This window comes from Perissodus microlepis, chromosome 5 (genome assembly GCF_051167445.1).
Source record: "Perissodus microlepis isolate ML-2025 ecotype Zambia chromosome 5, ASM5116744v1, whole genome shotgun sequence".
NCBI classification, from domain to species: Eukaryota; Metazoa; Chordata; class Actinopteri; order Cichliformes; family Cichlidae; genus Perissodus; species Perissodus microlepis.
This window is the reverse complement of record NC_140465.1, coordinates 27140307-27163411: the sequence shown is the minus strand read 5'-3', so window position 1 is coordinate 27163411 and position 23105 is coordinate 27140307. Positions and strand designations below refer to the sequence as shown.

At 41.4% G+C, this 23105-nt stretch overlaps 2 protein-coding genes across 3 annotated transcripts in view; one reads left to right on the top strand and one right to left on the bottom strand.

Annotated features, from left to right (window-relative positions):
• cenpp (centromere protein P) overlaps positions 1-23105 on the top strand; it is a 117246-nt gene that overhangs the window by 13793 nt on the left and 80348 nt on the right. The window lies entirely within an intron of this gene.
• Positions 821-9762, bottom strand: ogna (osteoglycin, paralog a). The gene is made up of 6 exons (XM_084929114.1): positions 9466-9762; positions 6449-6512; positions 5013-5177; positions 3981-4183; positions 3498-3590; positions 821-2530 (listed from the first exon to the last, which is right to left on the bottom strand). Exons 1-6 carry the CDS (start codon positions 9619-9621, stop codon positions 2360-2362), a joined length of 852 nt encoding a protein of 283 aa, XP_084785240.1. The 5' UTR covers positions 9622-9762; the 3' UTR covers positions 821-2359.

Below are 23105 nucleotides of genomic sequence, written 5' to 3'. Positions count from 1 at the left end.
ACAACTATCTAGTCCACACATCCAAAGAAATCAAACCATGTGTAATGAACATGATGCAGCCTAATCAAAAATGAAACGTGTTTGTCCCTTTTAGCAGTGATATCAACAAGTAAAAACTAAAGTTCCAAACCAAAACCACTTTATATATGACACCTCTAAAACCCCTTACATAACATCATTCATGTTGTTGTAATATATAATTTATATATTGAAAACAATATTATTTTTCGAAATTAACTGGCATTTCTACAGTAAATTTCTAGTCTAACTAACCACCTAAAGTGCTTTTAAGTGAAGCTTACTCTAATATTGATTTCAAACACATTATATTAAAAAAAAAAGTTGAACTTTATTAGAATATCTTCAAACATAGCCATGTAACATATTCCTGTACACCACTATCTTATTCACATCAGTAATAATCTCTAAATTAATTTTAATTAATGGTAGGGAAGAGTTGGGAACAAACGTAAGACACTATAGAAGCAAGAGAGTAACTTTCACATTACTATAATTCATAGATACATTGTTCCCCAGTTCATTTCTGCTGGAGTCTATAAATTAAGAAAACAAAGGTAAGTCACAAAATACTTAAGTCTAATGGAATAATGAAAAGTGCAATTAATCCACACAATAGCAGAACAAAACACACTTTTCACTTAGTTAACGTATTTACACAATATTCTTGTATTTCAAGAAATGTAGTTTTTAATCAGCAAAGAAAAAAATATATATCTTAAAGCTACATACAGTTAACGTAAAGAGGAATGTTAACAATGATCACAGATTTGTGGCCAGTTAGGAAATTTTTTTGTTGTTGTTGTTGGGTTGGTTTTTTTTTTTTGGACATGTGACAATGTTCTATTGAAGATATAGATCTACTAGATATAGATCAGCATGCAGATATCAAGTATTCCTTTTGTATAGCTAAAATTACTTCAATCCTGCTTCTTCCCTCCTTCTGTTGTCAGGACTCTAAAATGTCAAGTAATGACTTTCTTAAAGACAAGTAAAGATGGGAACAGCTCACTAGAAAACACATGGGTCAAAACAGGGTTGCATCAAGGGTCAGTTTGTGATAAGTATGGATCTTCCCATACAGGAACGTGCCAGAGTCCTAGATTAAACATACAGACCAGACAGCATGAATTATGTCAGTTATCAGCACAAGAATGTTTAGATTTGGCTTTACTGAAAATGTCTAAATATACTTTTTGTACCACAATTTTCATTCAGCTGTGACAATTTAATTGTGAAGAAACTGAATGTGAAACTTTAAAAATAAAGCATTATTATAATCACTAATGCATCAATTAAACTGCACTTTAGTCATATATTGAGTGCCCTTTACTCAGAGGTAAATCTGAAAAATCTGCCTTGGGTCCATTCATTTAGATCTATTGTTTTTGATGTAGTATTTTGTTGCTAATTTTAGGTAAAACCTCGAAATGTCAGATTTTGCGTTAAAAGTCAGTTGTTTAGATGAGCAAAAACAGCAAAAATGAAGATGCTTACAGTAAATAACTTGAAATATAAATACATTTTCTTACTGCTCACAATTAGATACAGTCTACTAACAATGTGAAGACATTGGGCTGCAAGAAAGCCTCTTCGTTTGTGACAGCAGGTGTTTCTGTTGTTTCAAGGTCACAAGTAGTTTTGTTTGTTTTGGGATTTTTTTGTTGTTGTTAAGATTGGTTCATCCATGTAGTAAATCAGCAGGTCAAAATGAAACAACAACTTGGACTGTCAGTGTAGAACTGTTAAAACTGCTGCACTCATTTATAGGATTATAGTAGTTGTAGTAGCATTTTATTACCTGTGAAAAGGGTGCTTTAAGGCTACCAGGAAAGTCCTTGTGGGATTTAAGCCTTAGAAATTGCAACAATCTAACAAATACTGCCACTTCACTGGTTATGTGTGTGCAGGTGTAAAATGATTCAGTGCACCAAGGGTAATACACCACATTACAGTTATTTTAAAGACATAAGGGATTAAGCCAAGTATACATGACAGCCGGCTTTGACTCTGTTATTTTGATTACAGGTAGAAATACTAATTTTAAATGTGGTTAGACAAACTGGTTGTTTGAAGCATATTGAGATTAATTACACTGATGAAATTCCCTTTACTGCCCACCAGTCAGTAAAAGGCCTTTAGGTGAGTTAATGAACACCTTCAGTCCAGTCAGAGGTTTGATTTTGACCTGATACATGCTGATTGTAGGTTTGCCGAAGTAAAAACGTTGACATCTGTGGGACCAGCTCCACAAATCCAAAATACCATGGTGTCTCCCAGCTCTTTGTTGTGGGAAAACTTCCATCAGCAACAAAGGGAGTGCAGTTAAATTTCAGTCTCCTCAACGGTACTTTCCAACAGGCAGTACTTTCATACAGGTGAAGTTGTCGGGGTATTTTGACAGCACCACTGGGTTGCCATCAAGGCGGACCTCATTAAGACTTGGTCGTAGGTAATAGGTGTCATTGGACCTGCAGAAGGTGTCCACATTGACCTCAGTGATGTTGTTGTTCTGGAAGAAAATAAAATAATATTGGTAGAGTCTTTTTTTACACCTCACTTTTAATAAAAATTACAGGTTTTAAATTTAATCTAGAAAAGGGTTGTACCAACAGATAGGGATCTTGGAGATCAACAATGGGTAGAGTGATTCCCAAAAGTAACTAATAAAGTCATGCTGTACTTTAATTTTGGCATTCCTACATATGACCAGTACTTGCAACAGAGATCAGTCTGGATGTGAATGTAGGGGTGACCACATTGATCTGTCATCATCTCAGAATGAGAGAAAACAGAAGGAGGGCATTATAGTCTGACTTTAAATTTGTGTCCATTATAACTGGGGTTGCAGAGAGACTAGTTCATTCCAAAGCTTTTGAGTCACAGAGTGTGTGTCGTTGAAAGGCAAATAAGCTCTTTTTACACATATTAAAAAACATAAAGGCTGATATTCATGTACTTAATGGTCACAAGTTATGACAGGCAACAAAGCTCTCCTGCTGAAGTAGCACACATTCAGTCTTTTCATGATGGTAGACAGGGAATTAACTTCCCAGCAGTGTCTCTAAGCAAACCCATGCTCAGTTGTGGGCATGGACACAAACAGCTGCAAACGCCACAGACAGTCTTTCCTTTCATAGCTCTTTGAAATTTACACACATGCATAGCAAGTGCATTGTGTGCATCTTGGCAGATGTTCCTGAGTGGGCACGAAAAATTGGTTGGCCTGCATCTGCATGGAGCCTCGTGCATACTAGCAAATGCAGGAACTGCACCATTCCTTTAATCCATTTGGCAGTAGTGCTGTTGCATTTGGGCCACACAGTATGCGTTTTTACTGTGGAACTCAGTACAGAAGGCCCCTATGGAGAAGTTTATCAAACCCTACTCTAGAACACAAGTTGTGTACCAATTTGATGATGTCACTGGTGACCAAAATCAATGTATTTTTATATACAATGTTAATAAAACATAGAAACCTGAAGATGTAAGATCCGAACACTCTCTGGGATGTATGGAACAGCCTCCAGCATGTTGTCGGACAGGTACAGGTTAACCAGCTTGGTGAGTTTCTGTTGGAAACAAAAAAAGATTTGGAGAAAGAAAGTTGGACTGCCAAGACACATCAACTTTAGTAGTTAGTTGTACTAACACTGTGTTGAATTGATGGTGTACTGTATATAAAGATAATACCTTAATATAATTCTCTGGTAACATTTTGAGAAATTCAAGCATTGATATTCATCTCACCTGGAAAGTATAGTATCTTGGAGCATTTATACAATTAGGTGGTTAACAAGATGATTTACCCTTTCAGGAGCATGTAAAATATTTGCGATCACTGCTAAGGACGGTTGACATGGCTCATTGTCAGTTTGTATGTTTTAGTAAAACTTTTTAGGTTTTTTATCTCCAAATCAGTCACCAGAGTTGGTTGTTTGTTGGTAGAGGTCATGATGTACCTTGAAAGCATTAGCCTTCACTCCTTTGGTTTTGAGCTTGTTGTAGTTGGCATTGAAAGATGTGAGTTTGGCAGGGAGTGCAGGAAGTTTGACCAGCTGATTCTCAGCCAGAGACAATTCCTCCAGGAGGGTTAGCTTGGAGAAGGCTCCATCTTCAATCTCGGAGATCAAATTCCCTGTCAGGTCGATCCTCTTTAAAGTCACTGTTGATAGGTGAGGGTTTAAAAAAAAAAGAAACAAAGAAGTTGTGCTACTTTCATCAATTACAGAAAAGTGAACATGCAGTTGATACATATGACTAAAAGCTAAGTCATACAGTACAAATAATGACTTATCATGTCCCTTGATTAGTATAGATAATAGTTGACTGTTTATAATGAAGCAGATATCTGTGCTGCAAAGGGCAAGATATGCAAACTCTGACTTAGAATGTTGAAGTTTTGCACTAGATTAATAATTTTTCCTACTGGTGCGTGATGGGATCTTTTAAATCTCCTCTCCCAGGACCCCCAAAATTTCAAATCCTACTCTTATCAACAAAATCTTCATCCTTTGTCTTAACCATTTGTCCAAGTATGGGCACTAGAGTATGTCTCAGGAGAAGGCAAGAGGCAGGGTACACCCCTGATCACAGGGGCAATGCATAGAGACAGACTACCATACATTTACACTAGGACTATTAGATTAACAGATGTTTACCCCATGGTGGTCAGACATTTAAATGTCTGACTGTTGTGACACAAACAACGTAAAGAATTATTAAGAACAAGCAATTATAACTTAAGAGTATGTCTTTGGCTTGTGGGGGAAACCAGAGCACTCAAATGAAACCCATACAAGCACAGAAAATACAGTGCCCCAGCACTTAACATAATATCCTGTTGTGAATCTGTGTCCAACAACTGACTACGTCCCATTAAAAAAATAAATTTTTTTTTTTTTTTTTTTTAATTGCTGAATGGTAAGCAGAAACTTGAGTTTTGAACAGATGGATTAATCAACAAACTCTGGAGTAACCATGTTAAGACTTACCAATTTGAGCAAAGTCTTTGTTTTTGATCTTTCTTATTTTGTTGAAGCGTGCATACAGATAGGCTGTTTCTTTAGGTAGTGTGGGAATGGAGGTCATGTCTGGACTGACCTCCTCACAGTACACCGAGCCAGTCAGACACACACACAGCAGACAGGTGGGAAGGTCTGCAACACAAAGGCATCCATAAAAACCAAGGCGCCTTCAAAGTCGATATGGTCTTACTACATTTAAGCCATAAGTAATTGCTTTTTTTTTTGGGCACTAGAGTATGTCTCAGGAGAAGGCATGAGGCAGGGTACACCCTGGGCAGTTGATCACAGGGACAATAAATAGAGACAGACTACCATACATTTTCACTAGGACTATTAGATTAACAGATGTTTACCCCATGGTGGTCAGACATTTAAATGTCTGACTGTTGTGACACAAACAACGTAAAGAATTATAAAGAACAAGCAATTATAACTTAAGAAGTATGTCTTTGGCTTGTGGGGGAAACCAGAGCACTCAAATGAAACCCATACAAGCACAGAAAATACAGTGCCCCAGCACTCTCTCTCGCTCTCTCTTACACACACACATAAATATATGAGAGAGAGAGAGAGATAATATCTTTTTTTTGTATCTTCAGTTCCAAAGTAAAGGCCTTTATTCAACCTTTATTTTTAAATGTACATTACAAATAAGTTTATCTGGGCTATACAGTTTCCATCAGTAGTCTTTAGTAGTACAAGTAGTAGTAGTATTTAGTGTAGTTTATTCTAGTCACTAAAGTCTCTTTTCAATGTCAGTCCTTGGTAAACACAAGTAAGCAGCAATAATCTGTTAAGGCATTTAGTTTTATATTTAGTTTAGTTTTGTTTTCCCACAAGTGTAAATATGAAGCAGTGTCAGAAATTTAGGATATTCATCTCACAATGTGAGTGGTGTTTAAATTTTGTCCCAGGTGTCCTTCCAGGTAAGATGGACAACTTTGAACCTCTCTTACTATGCACAATAGGACTGCTGTTTTGGAGCCAAGGCCAATGATACTGTTTTAATTCTTTTGTGTTCTTTCACATTCCAAAATCTCACAGTGTATACCCAACTTAATAGGTATTAAACCCTTACAAAAACCTAAGCTGTTTGAGATACTCAAGGGATTTATTGTTATGGACACTATGAATTGCATCAAGGTATTGTTATCCAGCTCAGCATTATGGAGTTCCTTGCCAGCATGTGCTCGTGATTTCAAACAACCAAAGGCGAAAGCTTGAATGTTAACCCAGACAAAAGGACCTTGAGCTGGTTCATACTCTTGGTGTAGTTCGTAATCTTGGTCCAAGGAATGTTCATTGTTCGTCGACTTTAACAATATTATGAAGGTCTAAGAAAATCTGAGATGCATTTTCTTGTGTGTGACATCAGGTGCAGGTAGAGTAGGTCTTTCTCTTACCAGCGGCATCTGCTTCCGCTGTAATTGGGTTGTCATCAGGTTCATCAGCAGGAGGCAGCGCCCTCTGCAGGAGAAAACATGGCCTGTTCATATAACGGCCAGATCATTGGCTAGAGCAAAACATCAACACTGCTAGGGTTAGGTCAGTTTGGAAAAATGCTTAAATATTACAGTATATCAAATTTGAGGTAGGAACCAAATAAATGTTATACAACAGTGTAAAAGTATATGCATTGCCTTGTGCTTGGCTCAACTTGCAGCAGCTAGCTATAAGAGATTCATGAGCCTGAGCTTTTCATCAGCTGTTAGTTATACAGGGTCGCTGTGTACTTAGCTTTGACATAATGAGACTGTAAACATTACAGCTGCCTGTTTTGGTAGGTTCATATTGCAAAAGGTGCAAGTAAGAAGATGAACCAGTATGTCTAGTTTCATTTACAGCTCTTTGAGGGTTTAGTAACACTGCAACACTGTAGATCAAGGAACCAGAAGCCAGAATTTTTCAACTCAGGCCAGTTATCATGGTCTCCAGTCTCCAGGTGGGTTTCAGCAGGAATACGTGTTGGGATTTATGTGACTGGCGAGATCAGTACACTGTTGGATGTTTGTCTCTATTGTGCGATGGATTAGCCAGATTTTTTTTGTAGCTTTGCTTTGGCCTGAGTTGCCACATATTCTCCGTCAGTATGCCAATACAGCATTCCTTTTCTAAAATGAATGAAGATGCTGCAATTTGTGACACAGTAGCCAAACTCCAAGTGGATACTGGCTGAGAACTTGAGGAAATTGTTTCTTTTTTTTTTTTTACTACAGTAGTTAGCATTATCGCCTTACAGCGAGACAGTTCAACACCATAGTTAGCTGAGGCCAACAGGAATGTGGATTTTGTGTTCTCCTTGTGCCTTTGTAGGTCTCCTTCAGGTAATCTGGCTACTCTCAGTCCAGACATTTACATGTAAGGTTAAATGGGCTAAACTGCCTGTGGATGTAAGACACATGAAGTGCTTAGAATAAAGCACTGTATGCGTATATGGGTAAATGTAAGTTGTAGTGTAGAGAACTTTGAGCTGTCAGTAAGACAAGAAAAAAGATATAGTAATTCCAGTCTGTTTGTGGGAATGTGGGGAATTTATTGTTCGAAGTTGCTGGCTCTGATGTATGATACTGTTCATATATGGTCAGAACTTGTCTTCTGAAGTACTCCCAGTGACTGAGATAGTGACCAACCAGGGTTTGTGAACTGAAACCTGGGTAATATTGTAGTGCTGCAACTTGAAAACTTAAGAGAATTAGGTAGGTGGGTTTTGTGCATTCTTAAGGGCATTTCATGGTGCATGGAAACCACATATTGGACAAATCCCATGATAGAAAAAATTATGTGAGGTTTTCAAAATGAAGAAACTCCTCTTTTTGGATTTTTGGAGATTTTCTATGTGAGCATGCTTATACTAAGAACACGACCGAAGATGGAGAACTATACAGTACCTATAAAGCACAAAACTCGAATTTAAGTTATATGGATCCATATGGCTACGCAGATGAAGAAACGATATGTTAGTTTTTAGCGTTAAAAAAAGTCTAGGTATATTTTGAGACCTACCCTAATTTAACAAAACCACAAATCTGGAATAATTCAAAAGGTCTTTGGCCATTTGTTGTGTGATTGTGTGAAAGTGTCTTATAAGGTGATGGAACAAAGCAATATGCTGCTGGAGGTTACGGCAAAGAAAAAAAATATGCTAGCTTTCTTCATCTAGTTATACAACAAAAGAACTTGTGACATGGCTGACCGTTTTTAGTTTGAGTTATATTTCAGTCTTCTAGCTGAGTGAAGATGAAGGCGCCTCAAAAAAGCATGTTTGCAAACATTAAGCATTAGAGAAGGAAACTAGAATACCTTTACATAACTCATAAACAAATAGCGTCATTATTGAATAGCCTTGAGCAAAATACAGGCTCCGTTCCTACTGCTGAGTCCCTAAACCAACTGACCTGGTCTCGAGCCAGTTGAAAGAAAGAAGAAGAGCTTTGCACATTGTGGATTAAAAAGTTAACATAATAACCTTTTGGTAAATAGCTAATTGTAGCAGCACCAATAGGTATAAGGTCTGTCACTGAAAAATGAAAAGCAGCTGGTATTCAAACTGAAGTTATGGTTCCATAGCTGTATTGTGTTGTCACACTCCACATTTGTCTCACTCTCTCTCTCCCTGTGGATTGTTTGTGGGTTTTTCTCTTCCTTCAAGTGTTTTCTGAAGGAGAAATCAGACCAGATTTTGGTTTTATTCCATCCAAATATTTCTTAAGGGGGTTAGTGTGGTTAGAACAGGGTTAGTGTGGTCGACCCAGTGTTGTGTTTTGGTAAGACTCCACAGAAATGGGCTGTGTATGTGTGTTGGAGCTGTGAGCTTAATGGATTATCTGTTAGAAGAGGAGGACAGTGAAATGAAGTGCTAACAGATGCTGCCATTACCAAGTAGCAGAAAGTGGATTATCAACTAAACCATGAAGCGGATTAATTATTGCTTGTGTAATGTGGTAGAATTAATTGATTTTGGATGTGCCCAGCTATTAAGCAAGCCTTCTTTCTCCCTCTTTTAAAGCATTGCTCAAATTGCTTTTTCATTTTATCCAACCTGCTCTCAATAAGGTTTTCTGGTTTTGTCTGGTTTCACTGCAGTCTTGAAACTATGCCTCTTATTCATTAAGAATAAGAATATTATCCTTGTGCCTTTGATTTACCTCAATATGCATGCCTGGTCATTATTGGAATTATTTATCTTTGGTGTGTCAAAATAACCACCTTTTGTCATTATTTAACACTGTGACAAATGTAAAAAATGGTCTTCTGAGTTATTGCTGTCAAAAGAAACTTTTTAATATCTTGATTTATAAAAATGACAAAACTTTAACAAATTAAAAAAGGCTAGAAAAATAAAAGAAAACACCAAAAGTAGTAGATATAATCCCATAAATCCATCCCAAAGAAATAATAATACAAATAATAAAGTTCTCACCCTAGCCCTCCTTGATTTTAAATAGTCACTGAAGTATCCATTCAGTTGACTGCCAGCTAGAGATCCTGGTATCAGCTGTGAGTCGTGGTCGAAAGTCCTGGCTGAGGCTGCCACCAGCCATGGCACCAGCATACAGGTGAAAAAGAGCGTCTTCATGCTGTCCAAAACAGTGTGATGCAGACACACCAGCTCGCCTTAAAGTCTGAGTTTGGGTCAGCAGCTGCTTTTTGCCACAAGCCCCTGGTTGAATGTGTCAAATGACTCTATTTAAAGGCTGAACCAGTAGCTTCCAGCAGACTCTTAAAGCAGAGTTTATAGAGTGCAGCACTTAACCCTTTCCTGACCACCCACCATCCATCTGCTGAGAGACAGACTTGGACACAGACAGGATGTACAGTGAGAAGCGCACACACCAAAATGAGGCACATATGGAAAATGATGAGAAAGAATAAAGTGTCCATTTTTCTCCTAAATGTCCCTAAGTGTGTACAGGAAAAAAATATGCAGAGAAAGCAGAAAAACCGAAAGTTGACAACCAAAGTGTGAGTGTTTTTTGTCAGAAGGAATGTCTGTGGTCTCTGCCCAGCCACTCTGTAATGACTTATAATAACCAACCTATCTTTCATTAGGCTGGATCAGTGTTTTTCTTCTTCTCCTACCATGTTATTCTCTTAGCCGTTGGTCAGACAATTCATTTAACAGCCATCAAGTAAGCACTTCTTATAGGCTGGGATTTACCAATATTCATGTTTTCTTTCTGGACAGCTCTCTCGGTAACTAGGCTGGAATTGCTTTTAGTTAGTCATATCATCATTTTAAAATTATTAACAAAAAATGATCTGCTCTCTGCTGATATGAAGCCATAACAATCATCTATGCAGTTGTATAGGTAGAACTTACCTTTTTAATTAATGATGATTAGGGTCTGCAGAGGGACGTAACAGTCTTCTTTAAGATTCACATTCAATTTTTGGAAGAATGCTGCTTGATTCAAGCAGCCATTGCAAGTGATAGTCATGGCACTCAGTCTTGAATTAAAATCTGTGGCAGATGATGATGATGATGCTGATGATGGGAAACCGTCAATGGTGGAAAAAAAGATTTTTAAAGCCTTATCAAGTCAGCAAATTATAAGTGGCTTTTGGCAGATTTGACTGATAATTCTATACATGCAGTCCTTATGTCTCCATGACCACTGAAATTAAAGGTAATTTATGTCATTCTTTAAATTAACTACCAAAATGAGTGCCCAGAGACTTGTTTCTCAAAGGACTTTAAGCATCTGCTGAGTGTTTTTTGTATTTAATTTTTTTGTCCCTCTAGCATTATTGTATAATACCTAAAAGCAAATATTGGTTTACTTAAGGACTGTCTTGTCAGATCAAGTTAAGGATGTCCTGTGGGCACGTTACCCACTTTTAATCTTGTATAAGTTAGGGTGTAATGATTATCCAAATTCATGGTTCGGTTCATGCCCTAGTTGGGCCACAATTTTGGCTTTTGATGTTTCGGTCACTGTTTAAAACTTAAACTGTAACACTTATAGTGAAACCATATGACATTTGTGTGTGACATTTCCACATGTGACATTTCCAGTTGCCTGAAGCTACTGTAGAGGCTCATAGTCTGACATGTTAATGATACACTTTATGATGATTTTTTTTACCTTCATTTGTTATCCTGTTTGTGAAATTACGGGAGTAATATCTGAGATGCAATTCTTTACTTCGGATATGATGTAGCATAAACAGCTGTGCACAGACAATGTCTTCATCTCCCTTGAAGTCATTGTGCGTTTTTCATAGACTTGACTTATTGTAGAATCATTCAAGATGGTAAGCATACTAGCCTTTGATGTTATTTTATGAAGTTTTAAAGCAGTGCAAGTGTTTAAAAAAGTGTTCTGTTAGAACCACTGTCCTACAGTTGCTGACCAAAGGCGCTTTATCAGTTAAACTGAGGACTCGTGACTGGGTGAGCCTGGGCCCAGGACAGTCCCTCCAGCAGGAGCATTTGGTTTCTTTATTTCTTCCTTCCTGATGTTGGGGTGTCTTGAATGAAAATGTTGTTCAAATGTTCAAATGCTTCTCTTCTTTGAACGTTTTAGTTTGAGTCCTGCTTTCTGATGTGTAAGCTTTGTGTTGAGACTTCTCATTTATATAGTTTTTGGTTGCATTTAGGTCTTAAGTTCTTGGGTACATATGTTCAAAAGTGGTGTGGAAGGACACTCGATATTATTTGTATAAAAATTTATAATATTTTTATGGTGCCTAAATGGTATAGAGGCATTTAGAGGTATTTCATTCAACAACTTAAATCACAGGCTGACTGACCAGTAGATTAAACAGACTGTTATAGCAAGGAATCATTTGTATCAAAGGTAAAGTAAAACTTCTGTTTTTGCAAGCAGTTTCCTGTAAAGACAGTCCAATACAAACCTTATTATGCATCATGCAACTGTAAACAATAAAATGCTTGTAATTGATGATTAAATTTCTTGTATTTTTGCCTTAAAACCCAGTATGATTTGTATAAGTTAACTGCAGTCCATCGAAATGCATGTAATAGGTAAGCTTAGGTATGACATCAGATTTGATGTATTTGGATATTAGCTGTTGGATGGTTAATAGAGTAACATCATAGCAGCAGTCACATTTTACTTGGTCTCAAGACCATTACAACAGCTGACTTTGAACCTCTCTCACTGTTATCGATATGTTTCCCTTACATTGGTCATGTTGACGTAAGAACAGCCTAATGTCACACAGAGTTCAGTTTTAGCCCTCTTGAAGACCATATTCAGAGCAGTCTGTTGCCTGACATAACTGGGGGGAGGGTGTGAACCATGTTTAAGGCCAAAGCACTTTGCTGTAAGACAATAAATTGACACAGGTTTAGAGTTGCTGCCTCAAGTTAAGGAGTTCAAGTATGCAAATTAATTAATTATCTATTAAAATTTTTGCAAAGCAGTAAAATTTAAGGGAAAATGTGAATGTGTTCTTGTTTTCTGGTTGATGAGAGAAAAGTGGGCACAGCAAATGCTAACATAAAACAAGAATCTGTGCACTCAGCATTCTGGTCATATCTCAGCTGTTCATCATTTTAATCAATACATCTCTTTATTTTAGCATCGGTCAGACCGATATGTTTTAAAAGTGTAATAAAGTACTTAATTGGCAATAAGACATCAATAAATAACAGCTAATATGGTAAACATGAAAAATGTCACAAATAAATTAAAAGCAGAATTGCTGGGAAATGAACAAAAAGGGAAAAACCTATGGGAGTATTTTCCAAAGCAGAAAGGCCAAGAGATTCTTAGTAATAAAACCAGAGAGACTCTCAGGCTATTTAACAGCTGTTGAGGTCCAGCTGTTCTTGTCAGAGAAATCACAGAAATGTTGGACTTGTCCAGAGCAGTTCTTAAGAAATTTATTTTGTGTGTGTCTGTGTGTTTTTCATAAAAAAATATTGAAATTAAAATGATCTACAAAAGGCAGTACTTCTCTATAAACAAGTAAAGCTGAAGAGAAATGACTGAAGTGTAAGAGGAAAATGGTTAAATAGGAAACACGTGACCATCTCAGCCTTCAAGAGTAGAGGAAAAAGAAGGGGGCCCAGATATAAACATCCAAGGAACATGAGCCCAGACTGTTACAGGTGTGTTAGCAATTATGAACACCTTTAAACTTTTATGACTCTGGGAAGAGGGCCAGCAACTAGAGAATGTTTTTACTGTCACTAATTTTCTATACCACAGTTGGGCTGTCAGGGTGTTTCACTGGTATTTCACTCCACAACAAAGGAAGTCACTGGGGAAAGCCACCCACAATAACACACTAAACGCACATTATTCCCGCCGTGTTGGGAATGTTCCTGTCACGCTCAATCTGTTTGTGAACATGAATAAACCTTTTTAAAGCCATTGAATTCTTGTGTACCACTACAGAAACACGAACACAGAAAATAATTCCTGTGTTAATTGACCTGGTGGATGACTAAATGAAAGCGAAAGGGTTGTAAACTCAGCCTTGAGAGTTGGACAAGAGAGAAAGATTTTATTCTCTAAACTAACAGCACCATTTTTTTGAGACTGTACTGGACTTGGTCTAAGTGTCCCAAATCAAATTTAACAACAGTCACCCAGTCGTGTTCTGTGTACGCTAAAGACGCCCAGTGGGGTTTTCTTGTAAACAGCAAAAGATGTTTACATCCAACATTTCTCAGAACGTGGGGTGTATCTTCTGAGGTTTACCTAACATATTGAAAACATTTACTTCCTCATAAAACTCTGGGAAAGCTAATTTTTTAAATGGTTTGCATCGTTCACGTATGCAGCTAAATTCCCTATACTTTTGCTTACTCTTCTGAAAGCTCTCTCCATTTTTGTTCTGTCTCTATAAAACAGCTGAATTTGAATCAATTCAAATTCAAGCCAATATGTTCTGTGATCTGCTGCCATGGTTATTAGGATGGTAAATAGTTTGCCAGCTGAGAGCAAAATCTTCTAAATGCAACCACAAATATGCCTATATGATACCTTTTTAGATAGCCGTGCAACCTTTAATTATAACAGTAGTAGTATATTAAGGCTTTCTTGAATGCTGAAATGAATGGCACTGTTGCTAGGTGCATCTCTTTGTTAAATGGTAGTTGGAGCAGGATGAGTATTATGCTGCATACAATCCAGTACAGACCATACAAAAACATTTTTTTCTCTTTTAATAATTTATTAATTTGTATAATTCACATAATAATTCAATAGTCATCAAAAGTGTTTTGTTGGAAACATATTGACAAAAATGTTAACTTTTATCATTTTTCCAGCTATATATTGAGTCAACCCCCCCCCCCTTTTCAGGCTGCTGTCTTCTGCCAGCTGTGGTCAATGTGACGGTGAGCTGAGTTTTAGGGTGACAGGTGTAAGTGAGTGATAAGTAATGGCAGGCTGAGGCCAACCCAGTCAAAACAATACGCATGAGTAAATGTACTCTACACACAGACACCCATTTCACTGAAGAGTATCTTTCGACACGGTGGACCACCTGGCTAGGCATTATGTAGCCTTGGTCTGCATGGGTCTGGCTGACTATTGACATGATGTATTAACCCACCACTAAGATCCATGTGCTGTGGTAGTGACATAGCCACCTGCTAGCTCTGGGCTGCCGCCAGCAACTGGAAAACTGACAGTGAGGCTTTTTATTTTAGCTCTGAGACTTCTTACGTAACGAATGTTGCATGTTTTGCAAGTTAATGATTAACACAAATATACTACTTGAGTTTTCTAATTAGGCTTCTTGTGAAACTAAATAAAGATGAATCAAACTAACGTTCAGAAAATTCTCAGCCCACTCTACATCTCTGCAGAGCATTTTACCTTTATATACTATATAGTTGTGATTTTACACATCTACTGATGGTTCAGTTCAGATAGCTTTACTTTGCCTTATGAGATTAAACTTAAACTTGTGAAGAGAGCATTATCTGCTGCTAAAATGACCAACTGCTAGGTGTACTGGCTACAACCCAAAGACTAAAAAGGTATTTTCAGTTTAACTTGAAAGTGACAGATCGGTCAGTTGAGTGATGAGACAAAGGCTGCCATTTTAATTATTTTTCTTGTACTTTGACTATGAATTTGTCCCAAAAAGTAGGACTGTCATCATGGAGTCCTGAGTTATCTTAGAGAGAAGACTTATTGGAAACGACCTGAATTCTGATGCAATAAATCATGCGCTGCCATATTTAAATTTTAGTTCCCCCAAACTGGATAGATGGATGGAAGGACTGACCAATTGACTGACTCTTCAAGATATTGCTAATACTTGATATTTTTCTATGAAAGATGGTCAGTTTTGATTTTCTCACTCGTATATTTGATTGTGTAGTGCAGGGGTCAGCAACCCAGGGCACGCGTGCCATAGCTGGCACACGAAGGGTTAACTGATGGCACAAGCATAGCTGGAGTGGCCATCGGGCATACCGGTGATGGTGATTTTTCGTTTTCATGGGCCAATGTTTTTGTTGTTGTTGTTGTTTTTGTAATGTATAAACAATGAAAGGTGGTGGATTGTCCAGATGCTGGCCGTTGTGTAAAAAATTGGTGGTGGCTGTGGCGGAGCTTTCACAGAGGCCAGCAGGTGGATGAGGGAAAGGGGAGGCAGGAGGAGGAGAGACCCGAGGCAGCCACCGGTCCGAGTGTCAAGTGAACTTCAGGTAAGAAGTTATGACCTGCAGTCTATCTGGGTTAGATATAAACCAAGTTTAGGTGGAGTTTATTTTCGTTGTGCTGACTTTTTACAGTCAGTTAAAACAACTCATACTGCGTCCTAGCTATCATGACAGAGTTTCTATACAGCCAACGGCTGGGCGGGTGCTATGATGTTACTGATAGTGAACTTTATTTCATTCATAAGGTTAGTTAGTAGAGTTGCCAACCGTCCGGTAAAAAACGGAATCGCCCCGTATTCAGAAAAAATATTACGCATTTCGTATTGAGCTGAAAAGGAACACAGTTTGTCCCGTACTTCAGCTAGAATGGAAAAAGACACAAAGCTGGATTTATTCTGCGTCTTTACGCTGCACAGCTGCCTCTTCTTCTCTCATTCTCCCCCCTCCCTCTCTTGTTGCTACTTCAATCATGAAACTGATCAATGATCAGCTGATCGGCTTTTCTGACGCAACTCCCATCTCTCTTGTTTGTTTATCGCCCACTTTGCACCAGAAACAGGAACCCAGCGGAGGTCCCGTTAAACAACAGCAGCACGTTTAATCTTGATCAGCTGTTGTTAGAATTTATTTAATATTAATTTCTAGTATCAGCTGATGTTTGCTGGAGCCACAGCCATAAGCTGCTGGCCATGATATAGGTTTGGATATGTGGTGAGAGGGAAATGGAAATGTCCTTACTGAATTATCAGAGCTGAACAGGTGATGGGGAAACAGGTTTACCTTTTAGGTGACATGCACGAGTTGAAGGGAAGTCATATACTGTTTCTGAGAGACAAATAACACCAGGATCCTTTTTTATGTAGCTGACTTCTGGTAACTGTGCAGGGACGGGTCTAGCAAAGTTTTGCCAGGGGGGCAGGTAGGGCATTAACAGGGAAAGGGGGGGCACAAAGAAATACTTTTCTTTCTTATTCTCATTTAAAATGTTTTGCTTTTAATAAATAATTATGTTAATCTTACAACCAAATTTTATATCTGTTGTAAAATGTATAGAAATCATACATATACCAACAAGACAGTGTACATCACTGTCACAACAGTGTTGGTTTTCATTCAAAGGCTTTGGTCTCTAGTCAAAATGCCCCGGCTGATTTTTTTTGTCCCAGTCCAGCCCTGGGCACGACACGCAGTGAATTAATCTGAGAACGTTCATTACAAAATAAATGGCCGGGCCAGCGGTGCACATTGCAAATTAGCTCGCATAGACACATTAGTTGTGCCGCGTCTTAATGACAGTATCTTAGCTAACAACCCCAACTACCAGATTCAGCTTGTAATTGGCTAAAAATCACTTAGCCTACCAGTGAGAGGGACGTTGCTAGCTGGCAGTTTTTTCAAGCGATGTTGAAATTTCCACATTCCAACACTTCAAATGCTTCAGGAGCTGTCTGCTCAGCGCAGCATCAGCACAACGGAAATACACAGATACATCCGTAGACTCGTGATAGAATTCACTATGCGTTTTCAGGACTTTCAGGTGTATGGATCAATGTTTTCTTTTCTGATCAAACCAGAAAGCTTTAATGAGCAGCTGGATTTGTCTCGCATTAACTGGCTGGACACAGAGGACATCGAAATGCAGCTGATTGAACTGAAAAGCTCGACTCTGTGGGGGTCAGAGTTTGCAGAATTGCGAACGCAGCTGGAATCCACAGCTGTGCGTGTTCATGGAGCTTGCATTTTCACCAAATGGACATCAATACCTGACAAGTTTAACTGTCTTAAGAACATTGCAGAGGCCTTATTGACAGTATTTGGCTCTACATATCTGTGTGAGCAGATTTTCTCTCACACGAAGAGTGTCCTCAGGTAGCCGTCTGAATGCTGGACACCCGTAGACCTGTGTCTCTGAGTGGGAGACCAGAGAGCACATTAACATGTGTATCACTGTATTAACAAACATGCCATATTGGCCCAGATTATTTTTCTTATCATTGTTGTGAGGAGATCACAAATAGCATTTGTATTTTCTGTTGTACAGTTCATTTGCTGCTATGGAGTTTTTGTTTCACAATAGCTGATAACTATTCGCTGATAGCTGCCAACATCTGCAAACAAATATAATTCTATAAAGTTGTTCTATATAGTGTGTAACTGTTAATATAGAGCATTATTAAATGTATTGCTAATGCAGTCATATATGGCACATTGACTTTTTAAATTTTAGATGGCACTCATCATCAGAAATGTTGCCGACCCCTGGTGTAATGCAACACTCAAATATGTCCTTACAGTCAAAGACTGGCTTACACTGTGAAAAAGGTTGTTTCAGCCCACCCAAGTGTATAACCACATGTTAAACCATTTGTTAAAGCACTGTTTGTCATTCCTCTATTGTTTTGGGATGATGGAGATGTTGTTTTATGTAATCCTAGACTGATGCTGGCATCTGTTGAAAAATCCTTTTTAAGTTCCAATTGGCTCTGGGACTGTTTAAATGCCTCCTTGGTGTTATTAATTTATGGAGAAAAACTGAAACATCTAAAATATGTAAAACTTTTGCACAGTACTGTGTGCAGCCTGTGACTTCTGAAAGGAAGTTTCAGCTATCTACATGGATTCGTTTCAACTTACCAATTCAGTTTTTGATGACTCAGCCATTATCTATAGTTTTCGGACAGTCATATCCCATAAAAGTAAGTTGCATCTGTTCCAGAAGCGTTCTTTTCTTTGACTGTTTTACTAAGTGAAATGAAATTAGGTGTGTGTTACAGCGGTTTTATTCCATTTTTCCTATAATCTTTTGGAATTTAATCCATTCAGGAGAAAAAGTATACAGAAGAAGTATTCTGTCTTCATATTCACTGTTGAAGTGAATTATTTTCCTTCTGCCCAGCCGTGGTTCATATGGTGAAAATTAGCTTTGGAATTTAGTCCCGGAGGATGACCTGATGGTTAAAACAGAACAACTGCAGCATCCAAAAGGAGACCACCACTTTGGTTTTACAAACAACAGGTTAGTTTGTAATTTCTCCAATATTTATATTTTTTCTGGTATTCAGGCATTAAATAGGAAGGCTGAACTCTTTGTTTGCATATTTTACTAGGTTTTCTGCATATCAGATTCCAAATAAAATAAACAAGCAACTTGTTTTATCTTTTACAGCTTATTACTTTGACATATTATTTTTATGATCTGTGTCTTATTAATGTGTTAATAAGGATTGTAGAGATACTGTGCAAAACTGCATTCTGCACATTGCATGGCTCCCATTGTCAGGATCAGATGGGGAGCAGATGCTGTGGATGCACAGGGAACGTGGCTAGGATTTAAATTTTGCTGTTTCACATACAACTTTGTCATGCTACATATGTTGTTCTCTGTAAAATGTCTGATAAATTGCTAAAAGGTTGAAACTTGTGTAGGTGCAGGAACCCCAGGCCTGGATGGTTTCAATTACCTCTCAGTGAGTTTGATATGACAGTGATCCCATGCCAGAATGTTATCCTTGTTTGAGTTTGGAAGAAAATCCACATGCTGAGTTTAATGTGTACTCTTCACTGTTTAGTTTCATTATATTCTAAATCCAGCATATTCATTTGCCTTCTGGAAAATTAGACTTTTTATTTACCCATTTGTACTCCACCCATCTCATCTGGCTTGTTCTTGGCTATTTCGCCTCAGTCTCCATCCAAAGCCATTGAATTCAGCTGTGAATTATGCAGGATCTTTGGTTCATGTCATGGTGTAGACATATCAAGATCTGTTGTCTTTTGTGTAGCTTTTTACCGTTTACTTTAAAAAGCCTTTAGAGTTTGTCTAAGCTTGGAAATTCTCATCTCAGCACAAGATTTTTGCTGTCAGCTTGCCCCCAAACCAAACACCTAAGGGGTACCAAAGAAGAAGGGTTTCAAGTAGGAAGACTGTCTGGCAAGGTGGCCTTTGTTAATGTTTATATTTAAAGCAGATATAGAAAGAAGTGGTTGGTTTGTACTCCTATTAAGGTACTAACATACTGAAATTTGGATTAAAACAAATGTAGGACTCAGAAGTGAGTCAGCTGATACATATACATATATATATAATGTGGCGAGCTCAGACAAGGAGGAGACAAAGGTATCGTTTGGTCTTGCTTCCCGTGAGCTAGCCAGGGAGCACAGCCGTTTATTCACATTTGCAGAAGAACACTGCCGCTAGCTAACTGCTCAGCGCGGCAACAACAACAACAACACAGGGCGCCTTCTGACCCCGGAAGGACACACCGTCGCAGCGAGAGGGCGTCACCTGTCACTATGGCAACATAAACAAAACATAACTGTACAAACAGAACCCCGAACAGCCCTGACCCACTACATAGCCCCCACCTAAGGGGTCAGTCGTCCCCGACGACCCCATTACCCCACACAAAGTCCTGCAAATGTCCAGGTGCCTTCTTTTGGCGCACCGGCCGGTCACGACCGGCGGGGGAAAAGTCACTTGGGTCAGAACATGGGGTGCCACCATCATCCCCTGCTCCAACATCTGCTGGAGTGAGCGGTCGGTACGGTGAGAGCCTGTCCCGGTGCAACACCACCATGCGCCCCGGGCCCGGCATGCGGATATGGTACACCACGTCTGTTAGCCGCTCCACGACCTCTGCCGGCCCTTGCCAGTGACTGCAGAGTTTGGGGGACACTCCTCTCTTGCGAACCGGGCAGTACACCCAAACCTTGTCGCCAGGCATGAAAACCCCCCCTCGGCACTTGGTGTCGTAGGCTCTTTTCTGTCGTACTCCGGCGCTGGCCTGGGCCTGGCGGGTGTAGACATGAACCACCTGCAGCCGCTCCCTGAGCCTCCTGTAGTAGTCTATCTCTGGCCCACCATCAAACTCCCACTCTTTCCATTGGGGCCCCCACCAGGTACTGCTGAAGGGGGGCAGTGGAGCGTTGAGTTGGGCCCTTCTGTGCCGTGCAGGTGTCACAGCAGTGCACATGGAGTTCCACATCCCGTCGACAGCCAGGCCAGTAGAACCGTCCCCTGAGGCGGCGGAGAGTTTTGGCGTTCCCATAGTGTCCTGCCCCCACCGAGCCATGGACCAGCTCAAGCACCTGCGACCGCAGCGACCGAGGCACCAACAGCTGCAGGAGATCTCTGCCCTGACCGGGGGCCCGCCATCTCCGGTACAGGAGGCCGTCGTGGGTCTCCAGATTGTTGTGCTGGGAGTAGTAGGCCTTCACCTCGGGCTCCTGTCCCGACACCCCCGTCCAGGCGGGGCGTTGCGCCGCCTCCAGCCAGGCCCCCACCTGAACCAACGTCGCGTCGGCCTCCTGCTCCCGCTTCAGCTGCTGCGTTGTCAATGGGAGCCACCCCCCTCCGCCGGCTGTGGCCTGAGCAGTAGCCACCCCCAGCACCTCCTGGGCACGCTCTTCCTGTCGCAGGCAGTAGCGGCACTCGACGGCTACGCAGGGCCGTCTGGAGAGGGCATCAGCGTTGCCATGCTGTCGACCTGGCCGATGCTGGATCTCGAAGTCATAGCCCTGAAGGACCTCCAGCCAGCGGGCCACCTGCCCTTCTGGGTGTTTGAAGTTCAGGAGCCAAGTCAGAGATGCATGGTCAGTGCGCAGGAGGAACCGGCAGCCGTGCAGATATGGCTGGAAGTGCCGCACCGCTAGCACTACGGCCAGCAGCTCCCACCGGGTCACGCAGTAGTTCCTCTCGGCTCGCCCCAAGGCACGACTGAAGTACGCCACCACCCGTTCTCCAGCCTCGTCCTGCTGGGAAGGACCGCCCCGACCCCTACATTGCTAGCATCAGTGTCCACAATGAAAGGTTGCCGGGTGTCGGGGTAGGCCAGGACTGGGGCTCTGGTGAGGGCCTCCTTCAGCTGTTCAAAAGCCGCAGCACAGGCATCCCTCCAGCCAAACAGCTGTCCCTTGTCAGTCAGGCGGTGGAGGGGGCTGGCCATTGTCGCGAACCCTTTGATGAACCGACGGTAGTAGGAGGCTAGGCCCAGGAAGCTCCGCAGTTCTTGGACGTTCGAGGGAGTCGGCCAGTCCCGGACCGCAGCCACTTTTGCGGGGTCAGTGGCGACACCTCGAGCGCTGATCACATGGCCCAAGAACGTGGTCTCTCTCGCCAACAGGCGGCATTTCGCGGGGTTGAGCCGCAGCCCAGCTCGTCGGATGGCACTCAAGACCTCGCTCAGGTGAGACAGTGCACTGTCGAAGTCGCCACCGTGCACCAACAGGTCATCCAGGTACACAACGCAGCGGCTACGAGGGATATCCACGAGCACCCTCTCCATCAGCCTCTCAAACGTCGCTGGCGCATTGCAGGGCCCAAATGGCATGACCCTGAACTGCCACAGCCCCTGTCCAATGGTGAATGCAGTCTTAGGCCTTGCGTCGGGGGCTAGCTCCACCTTCCAGTAACCGCTGCGTAGGTCGAGGGAGCTGAACCAACTGGAGCCAGTAACGTAATCTAAGGCCTCGTCGATCCGCGGCAGCGGGTACGAGTCCTTCTTGGTGACTGCATTGAGACGGCGAAAGTCCACGCAGAACCTCGGGCTGCCATCCTTCTTCCCCACCAGAACCACGGGTGCCGCCCATGGGCTATTGGACGGCTCGATCACCCCAGCCGCAGCCATCTCACGGATCTTCTCTTCCGCTACCTGCCGTTTCGAGAGGGGCAGCTGGTGTGGGCGCAGACTGATGGGCTGAGCAGAGCCGGTGTCGATGGTGTGCTGGACCAGACTCGTCTGCCTGCAGTCTTTGTCACTGGCGGCAAAGATGTCCACATTCTCGTCCAGGAGGCACCTCAACCGCTGGCGCTGGTCGACGTTGAGGCCTACGCTGCTGCACTGCCAAAGGTCATCAACAGCCTCGATGGTCTCGGTCGAAGGAGGTTTGTCAGGCTGAGAGGCTGAGGCTGAGGCGAGTGGAGATGACCCGGAGCCACCGGCATCCGAAATCTGCTGAGCGGCAGCTGCCCGACGCCTGTCTCGTCTGGTCCCCGCTCCCTGCTTTTGGCCGCGCTGGAGAGCAAAAGTCTCTGCGCCAAGAGTGATAGCCAGCTTTGCGGTGTCGACGCAGGCCCCCCAGCGGCTCAGCAGATCCAGGCCAATGATGCACTGGTCTTGAATGTCGGCGAGCCAGAAGTCGTGCACCAGCTCTAGATCCTTCACTCGGATCCGCAACGGTTTCTTCCCCCGCATAACAGTTTTCTCCCCCGTCACTGTCATCAGCTGGGTGTCTGTGGGCAACCAACCCTTCACCAGTGGCCCGGATGTTTCAGGGAGCACGCCAGGTCGTATCAGGGAAATGGTAGACCCCGTGTCCACCAGGGCCTGGCATGGCTGGTCCTCAACACAGCAGCTCAGGTGAAGTCCCTTGAGGTGCCCAACTCGGCCCACCACTGTGCATCGTCCTTGGAGGGGGGCAGGAAGCTGGAGCGGTGGTCCCCTCGCTACACCGCTCCCTCCTCGTTT